Below are 16,792 nucleotides of genomic sequence, written 5' to 3' on the forward strand. Positions count from 1 at the left end.
TGTACCATATGACCCAGCCATCCCACTACTGGGTATATACCCAAAGGATTATAAATCATGCTGCTATAAAGACACATGCACACGTATGTTTACTGTGGCACTATTCACAATAGCAAAGACTTGGAATCAACCCAAATGTCCATCAGTGACAGACTGGATTAAGAAAATGTGGCATATATACACCATGGAATACTATGCAGCCATAAAAAAGGATGAGTTTGTGTCCTTTGTAGGGACATGGATGCAGCTGGAAACCATCATTCTCAGCAAACTATCGCAAGAACAGAAAACCAAACACCGCATGTTCTCACTCATAGGTGGGAATTGAACAATGAGATCACTTGGACACAGGAAGGGGAACATCACACACCGGGGCCTATTGTGGGGAGGGGTGGGGGGAGGGATAGCGTTAGAAGATATACCTAATGTAAATGATGAGTTCATGCGTGTAGCACACCAACATGGCACATGTATACATATGTAACAAACCTGCACGTTGTTCACATGTACCCTAGAACTCAAAAAAAAAAAACAAAAAAAACAAAAAAACAAAACCTAGATGACAGGTTGATAGGTGCAGCAGGTCACCATGGCACATGTATACCTACATAACAAATCAGCACATTCTGCACATGTATCCCAGAACTTAAAGTAAAATAAAAATTAAAAATAATAATAATTTGTGAACAGTCTCTGCTGCTTGTAGCAATATCTCATTTGGTGAGATATTTTGACTCACTGACAATTTTTTTGCTTTTCTATTTGAGACAGGTAGTGCTCTGTGATCCAGGCTGGAGTGCTGGGGGGTGCAATCTTGTCTCACTGCAGCCTCTGCCTCCCGGGCTCAAGCAATCTTCTCACCTCAGCCTCCGAAGTAGCTGGTACTACAGGCCCGCATTACTGCACCCAGCTAATTTTGTATTTTTAGTAGAGATGGGGTTTCACCATGCTGGCTGGGCTGGTCTCTAACTCCTCACCTCAAGTGATGTGCCCACCTCCACCTCCACTTCCCAAGGTACTGGGATTACACGTGGGAGCCACTGCGCCCAGCCATGTCAATGATACTTAACGCCCTTTTCACCTAAAGAATGACATCTCCCCAGTGTGTACATGTAGTATTTTCTGCACCACCAGATTTCTGTTCCTCACACCACCCACCTTGCCCCTCTAGAAGCAGGGAAGCCATGGGTCCCAGAGCCTGGCTAGAGAAGAGCCATGTCAGCTTCTAGCATGGCCCCTGGAGACATGGAAAGCAGCTATTCAGCAGTGGGATCCTCAGAGGCCTTCCTTCTGTCATGCAGAGAAGAGCATCTCAGTGACACACTGACCCCTACCCAGCCCAGGGGTAGGTTCTCATCCAGGTCTAATGGTCATGCACAGAAGCAAACGCCTCCAAGCCAAGGCTTGCTCAGCTCATGTTGAGGTCAACTAACATTTTGTTTTGGGATCTGCTACACACACGATGTTTTAATAAAAACAAGGTTGACTGCCTTCAAGATGTAACCCTGTACCTCACATAACCAATGAATTCCAGAACATGCCAGGGAAGACGCAAACAAATCTGGAGCACCGGAGGGCGGCGCAGCTGTCCCTAACATTCCTAGATGATGGTTTTCTGATCTCTGAAATCCAGCCCAGAATCCAGCCCAGCTTAAAAACGGAGCAGCTGTGCCGGGCGCGGGTGGCTCAAGCCTGTAATCCCAGCACTTTGGAGGCCGAGACGGGTGGAATCACGAGGTCAGAATCGAGCCGATCGCTGTGCTAACACCGGATAAACCCCGTCTCTGACTAAAAAATAGCAAAAAAAAAAAAAAAAAAAAAAAACTAGCCCGGCGAGGTGGCGGGCGCCTGTAAGTCCCAGCGAACTCGGGAGGCCTGACGGCAGGAAATGGCGGTAAGACCCGGGAGGCGGTAGCTTGCAGTGAGCTGAAGATCCGGCCACTGCACTCCAGCCTGGGCGATAGAGCCAGATCCGCTCAAAAATAAAATAAATAAATAAACAAACAAAAAAACGAGCAGCTGCTATCAGCCACAAGTGCTCTCTATCATAATGGCAGCGTCCGGATCCGGAGCACTCAGCAGTGAGTCAAGGAAGTTCTGGCTGCCACCAGCTATCTAGGAACTTAAGAAATCACTCTCTGGGACTGTTTCTTCTTCCATTAATTAAGGATCCTCTGACGCTCCCTTGGAAGTTTTCCATGACCCCTGCCCAGCACAGCTCCTCTGCTTTCTTCACAAGGCTTGGTTCCAATGTAGAATAAGTGTCAGTGAGCCCACAACTCCACCTCCTCGGAGGTCCCAGTACGCTGTCCTGTGACCTCCAGGTGCTGTCTGGCTGCTCTGTCTGGGGGTGTCTACCTCCTATGACACTGCCTGGCACTTTTAGACACCCAAGTATTTGCTGAATGAGATGAACATCGTCCTCTATCGATCACTAAGGACAGACTTTCTGTTTGCATTGGCCCCACTGGTCCTGGGAATGTGGCAAGGGCTCACCAACAGATGAATACATAAACATACATGCTCTCAGGGGTCCCACCATCCAGGGAACTCGTTTGAACACCTGATTACTTTCTACCTTGCATTATGCTCCAGTTGCCTCTGTAAACTCTAAGCTTACCATTCTACCAACACATATGTGTACCATGTGGAAGAAATCCATGTATGTTCTGAGAGTTGTGTGCATGTGTCCTGAGGGCTGGCATACTATGAACACTATTTATCAGGGGTTGGGTTGGTATCATATTGTGTATCCCTGCAGTACTGTCTATACTGCTAGGCAGGAGGCACATTTTTACTAAGTGTGTATACTGACATAAAATTGCAACATATGTTTAATAGGAAAAGGGCAATTTTTGCCTCAAGAGGTACTATTAATACCATCTTTGTTACTTACTGTTCTACACAATGACCATAACATAAATAGTTCTTGATCTCTCTAAGAATGAATAGAAGTTAGCAATAAATTCATTAGAAATAAGCTTCTTTCACTCATAGGAAATTGCTATTCTTAGTAAGAACTAAAAAAAATATTATTGTCAATTCTTTCTTTCTAGTAGAGTAAGGATTCTATATGCTTTACATATGACACCTAAACATTTACAATGCAAAAGTACATCTACTCCTAGTATCCTTACCACAGCCGCTTTGTTTGAATTTTTTTTGGGGGAAAGATTGAAGTTCAGAGGGCTTATGATTCATTAAAGTTGTTAACCGATTCAAACACTCAACTATCAACCTGTTCTTTCAGAGAATGTGCCTTTCACCCACCTTGGGACCATTCTTCCAGCACATATGTGTACTATGTGGAAGAAATCCACGTGTGTCCTGAGACCGGTGTGGATGTATGCTGAGAGCTGGCATACTACACACATGGTTTAAGCAGAACTTTGATCTACAGTCAAAGGTTCTTATGTGTGTGACCTTTAGAAACAAATGCTCTTTTTTTCACAAGGCGATGATCAGAACTAGCCTCTGAGTATAGAGCCAGTGCAGAGAAAATTCCACAACTGTTGATTCACTAATTTACTCTAATGAAAAAGCTGTAGGCAGTCTCAAGTCTGAGTAAGTGTGAATGTTAGAAAGGTCCCTCTAGACTTACAATGCACTTTTCAATGTTCTGTCTGGAAAAGGAATATAAATAGAGTATTCAACATGCTTCTGTCAGGCCACCTTTAAGATCAAACATTTTTGATATTTCAAAATAAAGCTTTTAGAATTAAAATGATTCCAATGATTCTGAAAAAGTGGTATTCTTCTTCCAGCCAAGGTGGAGTGAGGTGAATTGATATTACCCTTCCATTTGAAACAACCAAAGGTACTCAAAATAAAGACCATGAAAAAATGATTTCCAAGACACAGGCTAGCAGTGGAGGACAGTGATGCTAGAAGGAAATACAGAGTAAAGCTCTGTGACACTGGCTTACACTAGGGCTTCTCAGATACAGCCCTGAAAGCGTGACCCATACAGAAAACAATCATCAACAGGACTTAGTTAAAATTACAAACTCCTGCTCTTCAAAAGACATTGCTAAGAGAATGAAAAGATCAGCCGCACTGGGAGAAAATACTTACAGTCAGATATCTGGATTTGCATCTAGAAAATATAAAGACTCTCAAAACCCAACAATCAGAAAACAAATTATCCAGTTATGAAAAATAAGCCAAAGAGTTGAACAGACACTTCACCAAAGAAGACATAAAGATAAATGAGCACATGAAAAGATGTTCACCATCATCAATCTTCAGGGAAACCAAGTTCAAACCACAGTAAGATACCACTGTGCAGCTATTAGAATGGCTGAAAGTAAACCGACTAACCACACCAAGAGTCGGCAACGGTGTGGAGCAATGTGAACCTCACATGCTTCTCTTGGAAATAGTAAATTGTTCAACCATTTTGGAAAACCGTTTGGCAGTTTCTTAAAATATGAAAATATACCTGCCATATTACCCAGGTATTCCACTACAAGGCATTCATCCAAGAAAGGAGAAAGTATATGTCCATACAAAGACCTGTACATAAAGGCTCAGTATGGCTTTATTTGTAGTAGTCTCCAAGCTGGTAGCAACCCAAACAACCATCAATAGGTGACTGCACAAATTAATTGGGGGAAAATCCATACAATGGGAAACTAGCAATAAAAAAAAAAACAAAAAACACACGACAAATTATTTAGATATTAAATGGAATGAGTGAATCTCAACATAACTATGCTAAGTGAAGGAAGCCAGACCAAAAAAGTCTACATACTGCATTGTTACATTTATATGTAACACTAGAAAATGCAAACTAATCTCTATTAACAGAAGCAATATAGAAAGTAATTGAGGAGAAGAAGGGTAGGTGGAAAGATTAAAGGAAGGCTGGAGAAAACTTTTGGGGTGATAGATACATTCACTATCTTGATTGTGGTGATAATTTCACAGGTGTGTATAGAAGTCAAAACTTATAAAACTGTGAACTTTAAATTTGTTCAGTTTATTTTGCATCAGTTCTACCTCAATTAAGAAACCCCGAAGGACACTAATTTACTTTGGGAAACTTTGCATAAAACAGCATTTATGATACAGCCATTCAAAAAACTATTCATTGAGTTCCTATCTATGCCAAGCACCGTGCTGGTGGAAAAAAAAAAAAAGAGAGAGAGAGAGAAAAAAACCTAGCAAATGAGGTTTTGACCCATGGACCACTAGGTGAGGCCTCAGTGTTTCCATTGTGCTATGCTGCTTAAGGAAAGTCAATTCTGAAGGGCTTTTGAAAAACCAAGTTCAACTTCTGTTGTCAGCCTCATTACATGGAAATTGTTTCCGAATGTTTCATCTATAATCACACGAATTTTGATATTGCACTTGTGCCTAACTGTACAAATAAGAGAATTTAAGAAAGAACCACAAAACCCCCATTCTATTCTCTACTCAGAGGGCCTTTCAACGAAATTAACAGACGAAAGTAAATCTGCTATGTGTTCTCATGTAGATGATCTGTGGTTTCAGCATCAAATGAGTGGGAAGACTTTGCTCCAGTTTCCTGCATTTCCTTTTGTGTGAGTCAAGAAGAGCATAATTTGCTGTGTTACCCAAAGCCTTGCTTGCCATCATCTCTTATTTCTAAGATTTTCCACTAAGTCACACTCTTTAAGCCACTGACAATTAGCAAAACTATTTATTACTGAGTTCGCCTTGTGGGAATTTGACTTTTGTCATATGAAAAGTTCAGAGAAAGCAGAGGTAAATGATATGCACAGGGTCTCAGTGTAAAACACTGGAAAGTGGCATTCTTTTATCAATCAACCTTATGCCATTAGTTGCCACAGAGGGATAACATTCTGCTGTCATAATGGAATTTCTAAAAGATGGACCATTATTTCCATAATAACACCATTATAATACTGGTCATCAAGCCTGTCAACATTTTCCTTAATAGAAAAATATTTTTAAAAGAGTTTACTACTCAGATCTTACAGGCTGAACTTAGGCAATAAATTCTCCAAAAGAAAGTATGGAAACTTCACAAATATGAAGAACTAAATTAGCATGACTGCGTACAACATTCTATGAGCCAGAACTGGAGAAGCTGCTTGCAAAATGAAACAAGAAGCATATTTTAAATGACATACAAAGCAAGTTATCCAAATCAAAATTTTGTAGAAACTGCTAAAACCACCTCGGCTATATCTATAATTGATTAAATTAGAAACAAGTTTAGAATCTCCTTTCTGTATTGACACAAGACAAGAAAGGTGACTCCTATGAAGAATAATGAACATAAGATTCAAAAGTTGGCAAAGATTGAGATGATCCAAGCTGGCCCTGAACCACTAATAATGTTTTTGAAAGATTGGGTTATTAGATTAACAGTTGTAGAAGATGGACACTATTTATGCAATGTTAAAGCAAACATTTTAATTAACCAAACATTTCCTAAATTGCGAGCAAAAATGTGAAACTCAATCTGACACCTGTGGCAAATCTGAGGGCCTTCCCTGGTCCAGGGAATACTCTCTGCTGTCAATGAGGTTTGTTCCAAAGGTTATTTGAAAAAAAAAATTTTTTTTTTAAACTTAATCAGTTTTTAACTCTTGCTGCTTTCCAACAGATGATTTACCCTGATTCTTCCCAAAGCCCTGTGTATGGCAGATGCCACCTGACAGCAATAACTCAAGCATACCCTGAGAATGACCCTATGGCTTAAGAAGAATATGTGTTCAGAGTTCTAAGCTAAGGAATCTGGGAGTGGCCAACCTGGAGATTCACTCCTAATCTATAGAGGACATCTGAATCCCTGGCCCATTCTTTGGAATGTAGGTTGTCCAGGGGATCGAGGCCCTTTGTCATGGGTTAAATGGAGGTTGCTAGGCGGAAATGCTATATAACCTGAATGCTTTTTATAAATGGGAGTGGTTTTCTTGCACTACTCTTGGCCCATCCTTTACATAAGTACCCAATAAACCCTATGTTTCATTCCTTGGCTCTGGGTCTCTTCTTCAGCCCCTTGGACATGGTGACATCCTTAATGGAGTCAACAGGGGTCTAGCATGACACCCTGAAAACTCTCAGTCTCTCTTTCCTTTGGTCAGCAGCATGTATGTGGTTGCTGATCCTTCACTTAGGAACCAAGGAGGGGCTCTACTCACGTCATGCATAGAGTCCAGCAGCTTGGTCAGTTGGTAGAACCTCTGCCAGCTCTGCCCAGAATTGTTGGGACACTTAGTTACCATCTTCCTTAGTTCTTTGATGTAATTTGTCCTCATTTCTTCAAATGCAGCCTGGCTTTTGAGGCCATCCTTTGGAACTGTGTTAAGGAAAACAGACATGTAAATTTCAAGGATGGAAAACAACTTTAGCTTCTTAGCAGGTAAGGCCATATACTGATTTTGAGGTTAGACACTAAATCTCAACTGCATTTATGAATAAATATGGCAGTTGTCTACTGGCAAATACTTGTACACATACATACACAAAGAACAACAACTATTTATCAGATATGTCTTATACACTTCGCACAGACTAGTTCACTTAACCCTGACAACAATATTAGGACATAACTGTTATATCATTCTCATTTTACAGATGAGGAAACTGAACACTGTAGGCTGAATCACTTGCCCATGGACACAATAAAAAAAGGCAGAGAAGGGGTGGTATCAACTTAGGTCTGTCTGTTTCCAAAGCCTTTCTCTTAACCACAATGCCACATTGCCTTGTGGCTGGTCATCCAAGTGTTTATGAATCCTAACTTGCCAATACCTCAGAGATAGGAAAATATATTTTGATTTTCCAGGATAACTGAAGAGCCACAGACAATCTAGGCTGGGGCTAGAATTAGAAATCAACATCTTCATTCTCAAGTTCAAATATTAAAGACATTCGGGGGAACTGGCCATCTACGAAGTGGAGGATGCTGCTTACAAAGAAGCACTTTCTATCCACCTTGCACCAGGATCGCATGACCACTAAGGCAGGTGACCTCCCAGTACAACCTCATCTAAAGCGTCTGTACATTAAAATATATTTTCTTATCTCTGAGGTATTGGCAAGTTAGGATTCATGTATACTGGTTTATGTGTGTGAGGAGGGAACACCAACAGTGGCTCTGCCCGCAAGGCAAAATTTAAAACTTTCAAAGAGAATGAACCATGTTCATCTGTATCTTTGATAAGGTAGAAAGCTAAGGATAATATTTTCTTCTTTCCTTTTATGTGGTGGCCAGCTTTTGTATGTTTTTTTAAAAATTCACTTAAAAAAAGAATACTTTGAAATTCAGGACTTGTAAGCTTATCAAGTGCTTCTGTGACCCACTGAGAAGCAGGTCCCAGGACATTTGTGAAAGTACTTTATTAAGAAATGAAGTCCAGGTGTAGGACAGAATTTAAGCATTTTTTTTCCCACTATAGCCAATAGTTATGTTTATGCCTTAACACTGAATAAGAAAATCACTTAGAATTTTATTTTAGGAGATAAAGACCTAACAAAAATTCATCTTGGGATATTAACATTATGATTTTGAAACTGCTCTTTCACTTCTTAATTACCAATTATATTTTCAAATTTCCCATAACTGGTATAAATAATTATTTACTTTGGTCATCAGCACTTTGAGATGGTTCTGAGTATTGTGTGCAACCCTGGAAGCCAAGCATACTGCTGTTTCCAAATAAACTCTGTTATCCTATAAAAAGATGGATTATCTTGCAAATTAACTTCTACTATTATGTTAATAATCTTCTTGAGTTTAATTGTTGAAAGTTTGATTTGTCATTTATTTAAGTCTATTTTTGTGAGGGGAAAAGTAAATCCCTAATAGTAACTGCACAAATTCCTGAGGCTGCCACAATATTATGGTTTAAAATATTTGACATTCACATTAAATGTTAAATGCTATCCATTATATAACAAATAGTATTTTTTCTCCTTAAAATAAAACTTTATTTTAAAAGTAAAAAAACATAAAGAACAGTAATGACCAGAATGTTAATAGTAAAATCATAAATCCAATTTCTACCAAAATTTTAATGTTAAAACTTTCTAAAAGACAGGAAAAGTTTGCAAATATCTTACACTTCCCACCCACAGATTAGCATATAAGTTATAAAACTGTACAAAGTAAATGTTTAGTTTTTCATTATAGATACTTATATGGACATCACCCCATACATGAAAAGTTGACTAGTGGTAGAATAAATGTTTCACTATTATATTTCAATACCATTTGGTACATCTAAGATTAATCAAATTTACATTTCTGATAGTTGTAGATCAAAAATTCTAAAAATTATAACAACTTGTCAAACAGTATTACTTATATATTATTGCTGTAACTGAAATATAGCGTACCAGTTTCCCAGCCAGATTTTTTAGAAGTTGAAACAAACCCACAAATAAAGAGAACTTAAGCAAAACCTCAAATTTTGGAGTTCTGCCCAGAGTTTCTGAATTTACTTATTAAATGCAGCAGAGCTGCTGGAAATCATCCAAAATCTGGAGAAGAGCAAAGAGGCAACTGGGGTGGAAGTCTGTCTGCTTTCCTCAAGAACATGAGAGCCTCTGATGTCCGTCCCGAAAAACTTTGATACACTGGACATCAGGTGTGCATCTGACATTCCTGAGATGAAAAATTTTCATGTGTTCTATCACAGATTAGCCAAACAAGCTTACTAAAGCCTGCAGTTTTTATGGTTCATAAAATGCTTTACCTATGTTTTCCTACCTTTTCATTTTGCTTTTTCTGCATTGAAAAAAAATCAGAATTCAAACTACTGAGCTACTTGGGGGCTAATAAATTAATTCAAGTAGCTTCAAAATGATATCAGAATCTATTATGGGCTGAGTGAATATGTAAAAAGATGTAAAAGGATAAGACATCAATTTAGATTGAGTAGTCAACATTCATAAAGAATTAGTATCACAAGCACTTTAAAAAATGTTTCATTTATATTCTATCATCCATTTGTCATAATTTTAAACATTTTTCTAACCAGTAATGGTTAATGACCTAGCTTGGAAGAAGAGTAAAATCATTTTCAGTGAATTTAAAGATTATAGTTCCAAAGTTATACTCCAGAAAGAATAAATCAGGAACAACAGAAACCTTGGTGAAGAGTGGAGCAGGAGGAGGACCCTGCAGGTGAGGGGTTGTAAACACAAGAGCAGCGGGAGATGGGGCTGGGTGTAATTACTGAGGAATGGTGGGGCCTGTGGCAAACTGGAGAGAACACGCCCTGCCCCGGGCAATTGAATTCAATGAAAATAAAACAAAAGGCCAAAAGCAACCCCAAAAACCTGTGCTGGCCAAATAAAACACAGCTGTGAACTGCTGGCCCCACCTCCCTACCAGGACTGCCGGTTTGCCCCCTCTGCTACGGACGGAGTCTGTGATTCTGCCTTTTGGACACTCCGCCCTCACTGCTGCCATTGTGTGCCACCTGCCATCCGCCTGCCTTTCAGCCTCTTGGTGCCTGCTCTTAGGGTAGCAGGAACAACACTAGAGGTAAAGTCCCAAGCCATCGGTTTTATCCAGCTCATAGAGGATATTCAACACATCACACTTAAGTGCCTCCGTTTTGTCAACTTTAGAAAAGGCCTGTCAATCTCCCAAGGTGATTTTAGGCATTAAATTAGATAATATATGGAAAAACACTTTGCAAATTGCAAGGTGCCAAACATAGGTGAAGCAAGATGATTACACATGTCACCACTGCCTCCCCTCTTCCTGCTTTGATCGCTACCTGATTCCAGCTTACTTTCCGCAGGCCCAGCCCCTCTCTGCTGGAAACAGCAGCTCTTCATATGCATTCAATCCTGAGTACCTTGGCTAGTCTTGGCCCTTTTCTCCAAGTGACTTTACTGATCACTGCCCCTTCTCCCACACCTCTGTTTCAGGGACCCATGGCAAGGGCTAGGCACAGACTGGATACTCCAAGTTGTCACTCTCTCCTCCTCTGAAGTCCATGCCACTCGCCGTGGCATCCTTTCAGGCTCTTAACATCTGGAACATTTCTCAGTTTCCTCAGTGGCCATCGCATAAGGCTCAGAGTTTTCCTCTCCACACTGTCTCCTGTCATCCTTCTGGGTCTTGCCCTCATCTGATGGGAGCTTCCTCAAATTCTTTCCCCTCTGTTGGAAAATTCCTGTGCTGCTGTCGGAGTTACAACTGCCGCACATCCTTGTCAAAGCTAATCCTGTCCTTTCTTGTCTCCTTTGGCACTTTATGCCATCAACTTCTCTCCTCCCATACTTGGTTCCAGAAGCCCAAAAAAGCTTCTCATCAATCAGCAAGTCCCTGGCATGCTAGCATCTGCCCGATGCCTAACGGTCAACTCCAGTGGCCTTCTATCAGGGTTATCAACTTTCTCTGTGGAGGCCATGCTGTTTGTTACACCCCTTTTGGAAACTCTCACTTCCTGGCTTCCAATACCATATACTCTCCCAGTTTCTGTACCTCTCTGACAGTTCTGTCTCTGTCCTGCAGCCTCTGCTACCCTCCTGTAACACAGCTCCACTGGCTCTCTCTGGATGATGGTAACCCCACTCATCGTTGGAGTTACACTACAATTTTCTATAAGGATAATTTCAAATTTATATCTCCATGCTCAAACCTGTCTTCATAGCCCCAGTCCCCAGTTCTCCCCATCGTTTGGCTGTTTCTATCAGGACACAGAGTTGGTATCAAAAAATTAACCTATCCAAACCAGAACTCATTTTACACTTCACACAATCTACTCCAAGTCCTAATGTTAACATATTCCTATTAATGGCATCACTACTGTGGCTAGTCATTTCTCTGTGCTCAAAATCTGTGTCACTCTGACCCACAGCACTTTTATTTCCCTTCCTAGGCAGCTGCCAAGGCCAACTCAACAATGTTTCTGGACTCCACTTCCTCCTGTCCATCATACTACCAGTCATGGTAATGCTCCCCATTACTTCCACAGGCTCCCAGCAGGTCTCTGTGCTTCCAATTGGGCTAAGTTCTCTGTCTCTGCCTCTCTCCCATCCTGTCTCTCTCCTCTTGAATCTATTCCACCAGAGAGACCCTTATCAAGCCATATAATACGGCTTTGATCCTGTCATCCCACTGCTCAAAAGCCTTCAGCATTGCCCTCTTCTGCCCACCTAATGACGTTCAGATTTCTTCAATGGACATTGAATATTTTGGTCTAATCAACACCTCAATCTTATTCCCCAATCTTATTCCCCATGACTCCTCCACCCAATATAACTTGATGCACCTTTAAAAAATAAATGAATACATAAATAAAATAAAGAATTGGAAGGCAAAACAACCCCTCCCTGCTAAGTGTTACTGCCTATATAGACTTCCCCACAGGTCCACACTCATTCCTACTGATGTTCACGGCAATGCCATCTCACACCTTCTATCCAACCTACGGCCCTTGCAAAACCCTCCAAGATCCAGCTGTATCACGTGTCCCTCCCCAGATCCCCAGAACTGAATGTGCTCTTCCCTTCTTTGAACCACCATTACATTCCTTACCTCTATCATAGTAAATAATTACTTTCCAATGTATTAAAGATATCTTTGGCCAGGCGTGGTGGCTCACGCCTATAATCTCAGCACTTTGGGACACTGAGGCTAGTGGATCACCAGAGGTCAGGAGTTTGAGACCACGCTGGCCAACATGTCGAAAGCCCATCTCTACTAAAAATACAAAAATTAGCCGGGCATGGTGGCACATGCCTGTAATCCCAGCTACTTGGGAGGCCAAGACAGGAGAATTGCTTGAACCTGGGAGGTGGAGGCTGCAGTGAGCCAAGATCATACCACTGCACTCTGGCCTGGGCAACAGAGCAAGACTCCATCTCAAAAAAAAAAAAAAAACCTTGAACTTTTCTTTGAGTATAAACTCCATGAGGATAAAGACTGTGCTTCATTAACCCTTGTGTTCCTGAATTGCCCAATCCTACTATACACATAAAGACACTTTATAAACATTGAGTGGCTGGATGGATGAAGGAATGTTGGGATATGCTCTTTCATATGACCAAAGCTTCGTAGTTTGCAAGTAACTTAGTTCATCAAAGGTCAAAGGCTTCCTCCAATTTCTTCAATGTTTCTGTTTGCTTTGTTTTTGTTTTTGGTACCAACTACCTGAATACAATAAATATAGGCTACAACCCTATGGGGAAGATGATCTGGTAATACAGAAACAGTGCCAGGATGGGCATCAATTTACTTGTGCTTAGTAGCAGCAAAACTTTCATGATGGTGTATTCTTCAAAAGTGAGCTGCAGCCGAACGAACTGAAGGCTGATTTGGTGCATCCCCTGGCATAGTTCATACATGGCAGACTGATGCATCTTCTCTCTGCAAAGGAAAAGAAGAAAATGTCTGAGAATGCAAGATTCATTATCAAACCCAGACTGGCAGCCTGAGGCAGCTTAATAAGAGATCTGACTCAGAATTCTCCTTTTGGCTTCAGCATGGAGCAGATGCGTATTTTAAAGACAAGTTAGACGCTTTTCATAGTGATTGGTAAATTGCTTCTAGACCAATACTGCGGGGCCGTTTACTTGTACCCTGTGAGAATGTGTCAGGAGCACTGAAACCAACCCTTTCAAAGTATGCCATGATTTCATTTTATGTCAAGAGTAATACTGACTGATTAGGATTTTAGTGTGTTATAGTGAGACCATCCACAAAGCAGAGAAGCTGCTGTGATCTGGGGCAAAGCCCACAGACTCTTGTTCCTTTTCAGCCACAGATATTCAGCACTTATAGGAAAGGACTGGGCTAGATGCTATGAACACAGGACGGGGATGACCAATCTTATTTCTCCATGGGCCTTCCTTACAGAGGTCATGGAACATGTTATTAACTATTTACATCAACATATTTTTTTTTTTTTTTTTTTTTTGAGACAGAGTCTTGCTCTGCCACCCAGGCGGGAGTGCAGTGGCTGGATCTCAGCTCACTGCAAGCTCCGCCTCCTGGGTTTACGCCATTCTCCTGCCTCAGCCTTCCGAGTAGCTGGGACTACAGGCACCCGCCTCGTCGCCCGGCTAGTTTTTTTTTGTATTTTTAAGTAGAGACAGGGTTTCACCGTATTAGCCAGGATGGTCTCGATCTCCTGACCTCATCAACATATTTTAAAAGGGAAATTAAAAAATACTTTAAAAGGTGAGAACACCAAATAGAATCTCTCTGATAAAGAGAAAAAATGACAAGGGAGTTTGGCACAACATATACAAATACTTCCACACACACAGCCAAACAATACCCTCACACCACTGTCTAAATGCTTCCATAAAAATCCATGTTATCTAAAAACAGAAGTCATTATTTTCTCTTTGATTAAGAAGTAAGCAAGACATCACTATTTTTTTTTTTAGATGTTTTCCCTCAAAGTAATAAACCTTTTGTAAGGCCCTGGGTAACTACTGGTTCATGGCGACCAGACCATAAAAAGTGAAAGAGACGCTATTGGTGAAAAATGGGAAAGGACTTGACAAAGGCCAAAGAAACAGAAAACGAGGTCTGAATGGTGGATCTGTTAAAGGGTGACTGAAAGCAGGCAGCGTCTGCTGGAAAGCAATGTGGGGATCTCTCTTCCAGGATGGATTCTGGGGCTCCCCTCAATTGGCAGAAATCTCTTGCATCTCAACTCTGAATGCCAATTATAAGGAACCCATAATGAAACACAGCACATGTTCTCTGCATTATTATATATCTTTCTTCTCCCCTAATAAGCTAGAAGCCATTTTAAATTAAGGAAATATTTTAAACACACACATATGCTAACAGCAGGAGCTTCCGAATCTACCATCCAGAATTAATAGTGTAAACAAATGCTACTATTTTTGCCATATGTGCATCAGATTTTTAAAAATTAAACATGGCAGAGTTAAGGCTCACTCTGCCTTCTTCCCCGATCCTGTCCATCTCTTCCTCTTTCAAGAAGGGAACCACCCAGTCTGGGTGATTATCATTTCCTCTCAGATGTGTGTATTTCACTACACATGTGTGTATCTACAAAAACAGCATACAGTACTTTGTTTTATGTAAATTTGGAATTAGATATGCACATCTTTCTGCAACTTATTTTTATTCAACAATAACTTTGAGATGTATCTATTTTGATACAGGTAACTAAGTTAATTCATTTTAACTGCTTTGAGCTTCATTTGTTTGAATGTATTGCATTTTACTTATCCATTGCACTACTGATGGACACTTGGGTTGTTTGCTCTTTATTACTATCACAAATGATGCCCAAGGAATATCCTTGTCATTTCTATAGGATACAGAATGAAAACAGAACTTCTGAGTCATAGATTTGCGCATGTCTCTTGCTTTCATTCCAACCAGCAGAGCATGAGCATGCCCTTACTCCACATCCCCACCAATGCTTGCCATTATCCAATTTCATTTTTTTTCCATTTGATGGGAGGTTGGATGGATAGCACATGGTTGCTTTTATTTCCATTTCCATTATCACCAGTAGATTCAGCATTTACTCATCATTTGGGTATCTTCTGTGGTGATTTGACTCTTCATATCTTTACCACATTTACCCATTTTTTTCCTTCTCGCACTGAGTAACACCATTTTTATTCCTAATAATTTTGTGCCTTAAAAATGTTGTCTGATCTTCACATTGTTTTTCTCGCTCTCTGCCTCTTTTTCTTGGTCTGTTTAGAAATTGCCAGGTGTGCTGTCCACCTTTCTTTTGATCCCTTAGTTTCAAACTTCCCATGTAATTATATTTCACATATATCTTCTAAACATAAAAGGCTGGATTCAGGAATCTGAGAGTCTCTGTATTTTAATAACTCAGTTTAATCTGATTTTATTTATCATGATTACTGACAAGTTTGGATGTTCTCTACCATTTTAACTTACTTTCCTTCCTCTTTCCCTTCTTTCTCTTTCTCTTCCTTTCATTGGATTGATCTAGATTTTTAGCCTCCTGTTGTGGGAAGTCAGGGATCCCGAATGGAGGGACCAGCTGGAGCCGCAGCAGAGGAACATAAATTGTGAAGATTTCATTTTAATATGGACATTTATCAGTTCCCAAATAATACTTTTATAATGTCTTATGCCTGTCTTTAATCTCTTAATTCTGTTATCTTCGTAAGCTTAGGATGTATGTCACCTCAGGACCACTGTGATAATTATGTTAACTGTACAAATTGATTGCAAAACATGTGTGTTTGAACAATATGAAATCAGTGCACCTTGAAAAGAACAGAATAACAGTGATTTTACGGAACAAGGGAAGACAACCATAAGGTCTGACTGCCTGCGGGGTCAGGCAAAAAGAGCCACATTTTTCTTCTTGCAGAGAGCCTATAAACAGACGTGCAAGTAGGGAAGATACCGCTAAATTCTTTTCCTAGCAAGGAATATTAATACCCTGGGAAAGGAATGTGTTCCTGGGGTAGGTCTATAAACGGCCGCTCTGGGAATGTATGTCTTATGCAGTTGAGATAATGACTGAGATACGCCCTGGTTACCTGCAGTACCCTCAGGCTTACTAGGGTGGGGAAAAACTCCACCCTGGTAAATTTGTGGTCAGATGGGTTCTCTGCTCTCGAACCCTGTTTTCTGTTGTTTAAAATATTTATCTGGCTGGGCGCAGTGACCCAAGCCTGTAATCCCAGCACTTTGGGAGCCCGAGATGGGCGGATCACGAGGTCAGGAGATTGAGACCCTCCTGGCTAAAATGGTGAAACCCCGTCTCTACTAAAAAATACAAAAAACTAGCTGGGCAAGGTGGCGGGTGCCTGTAGTCCCAGTTACTCGGGAGGCTGAGGCAGGAGAATGGGGTAA

The 16,792-nt window shown here is 40.6% G+C and overlaps 1 protein-coding gene across 1 annotated transcript in view; it reads right to left on the reverse strand.

The window, feature by feature from the left end:
* NR3C2 (nuclear receptor subfamily 3 group C member 2) overlaps window positions 1–16,792 on the reverse strand; it is a 372,959-nt gene that overhangs the window by 31,643 nt on the left and 324,524 nt on the right. The window contains 2 exon segments of the mRNA XM_017850074.1: window positions 7,137–7,294; window positions 13,197–13,327. Coding sequence (XP_017705563.1) covers window positions 7,137–7,294; window positions 13,197–13,327 — 289 coding nt within the window.

Source organism: Rhinopithecus bieti, unplaced genomic scaffold, assembly GCF_001698545.2.
Source record: "Rhinopithecus bieti isolate Rb0 unplaced genomic scaffold, ASM169854v2 scaffold_32105, whole genome shotgun sequence".
NCBI lineage: Eukaryota > Metazoa > Chordata > Mammalia > Primates > Cercopithecidae > Rhinopithecus > Rhinopithecus bieti.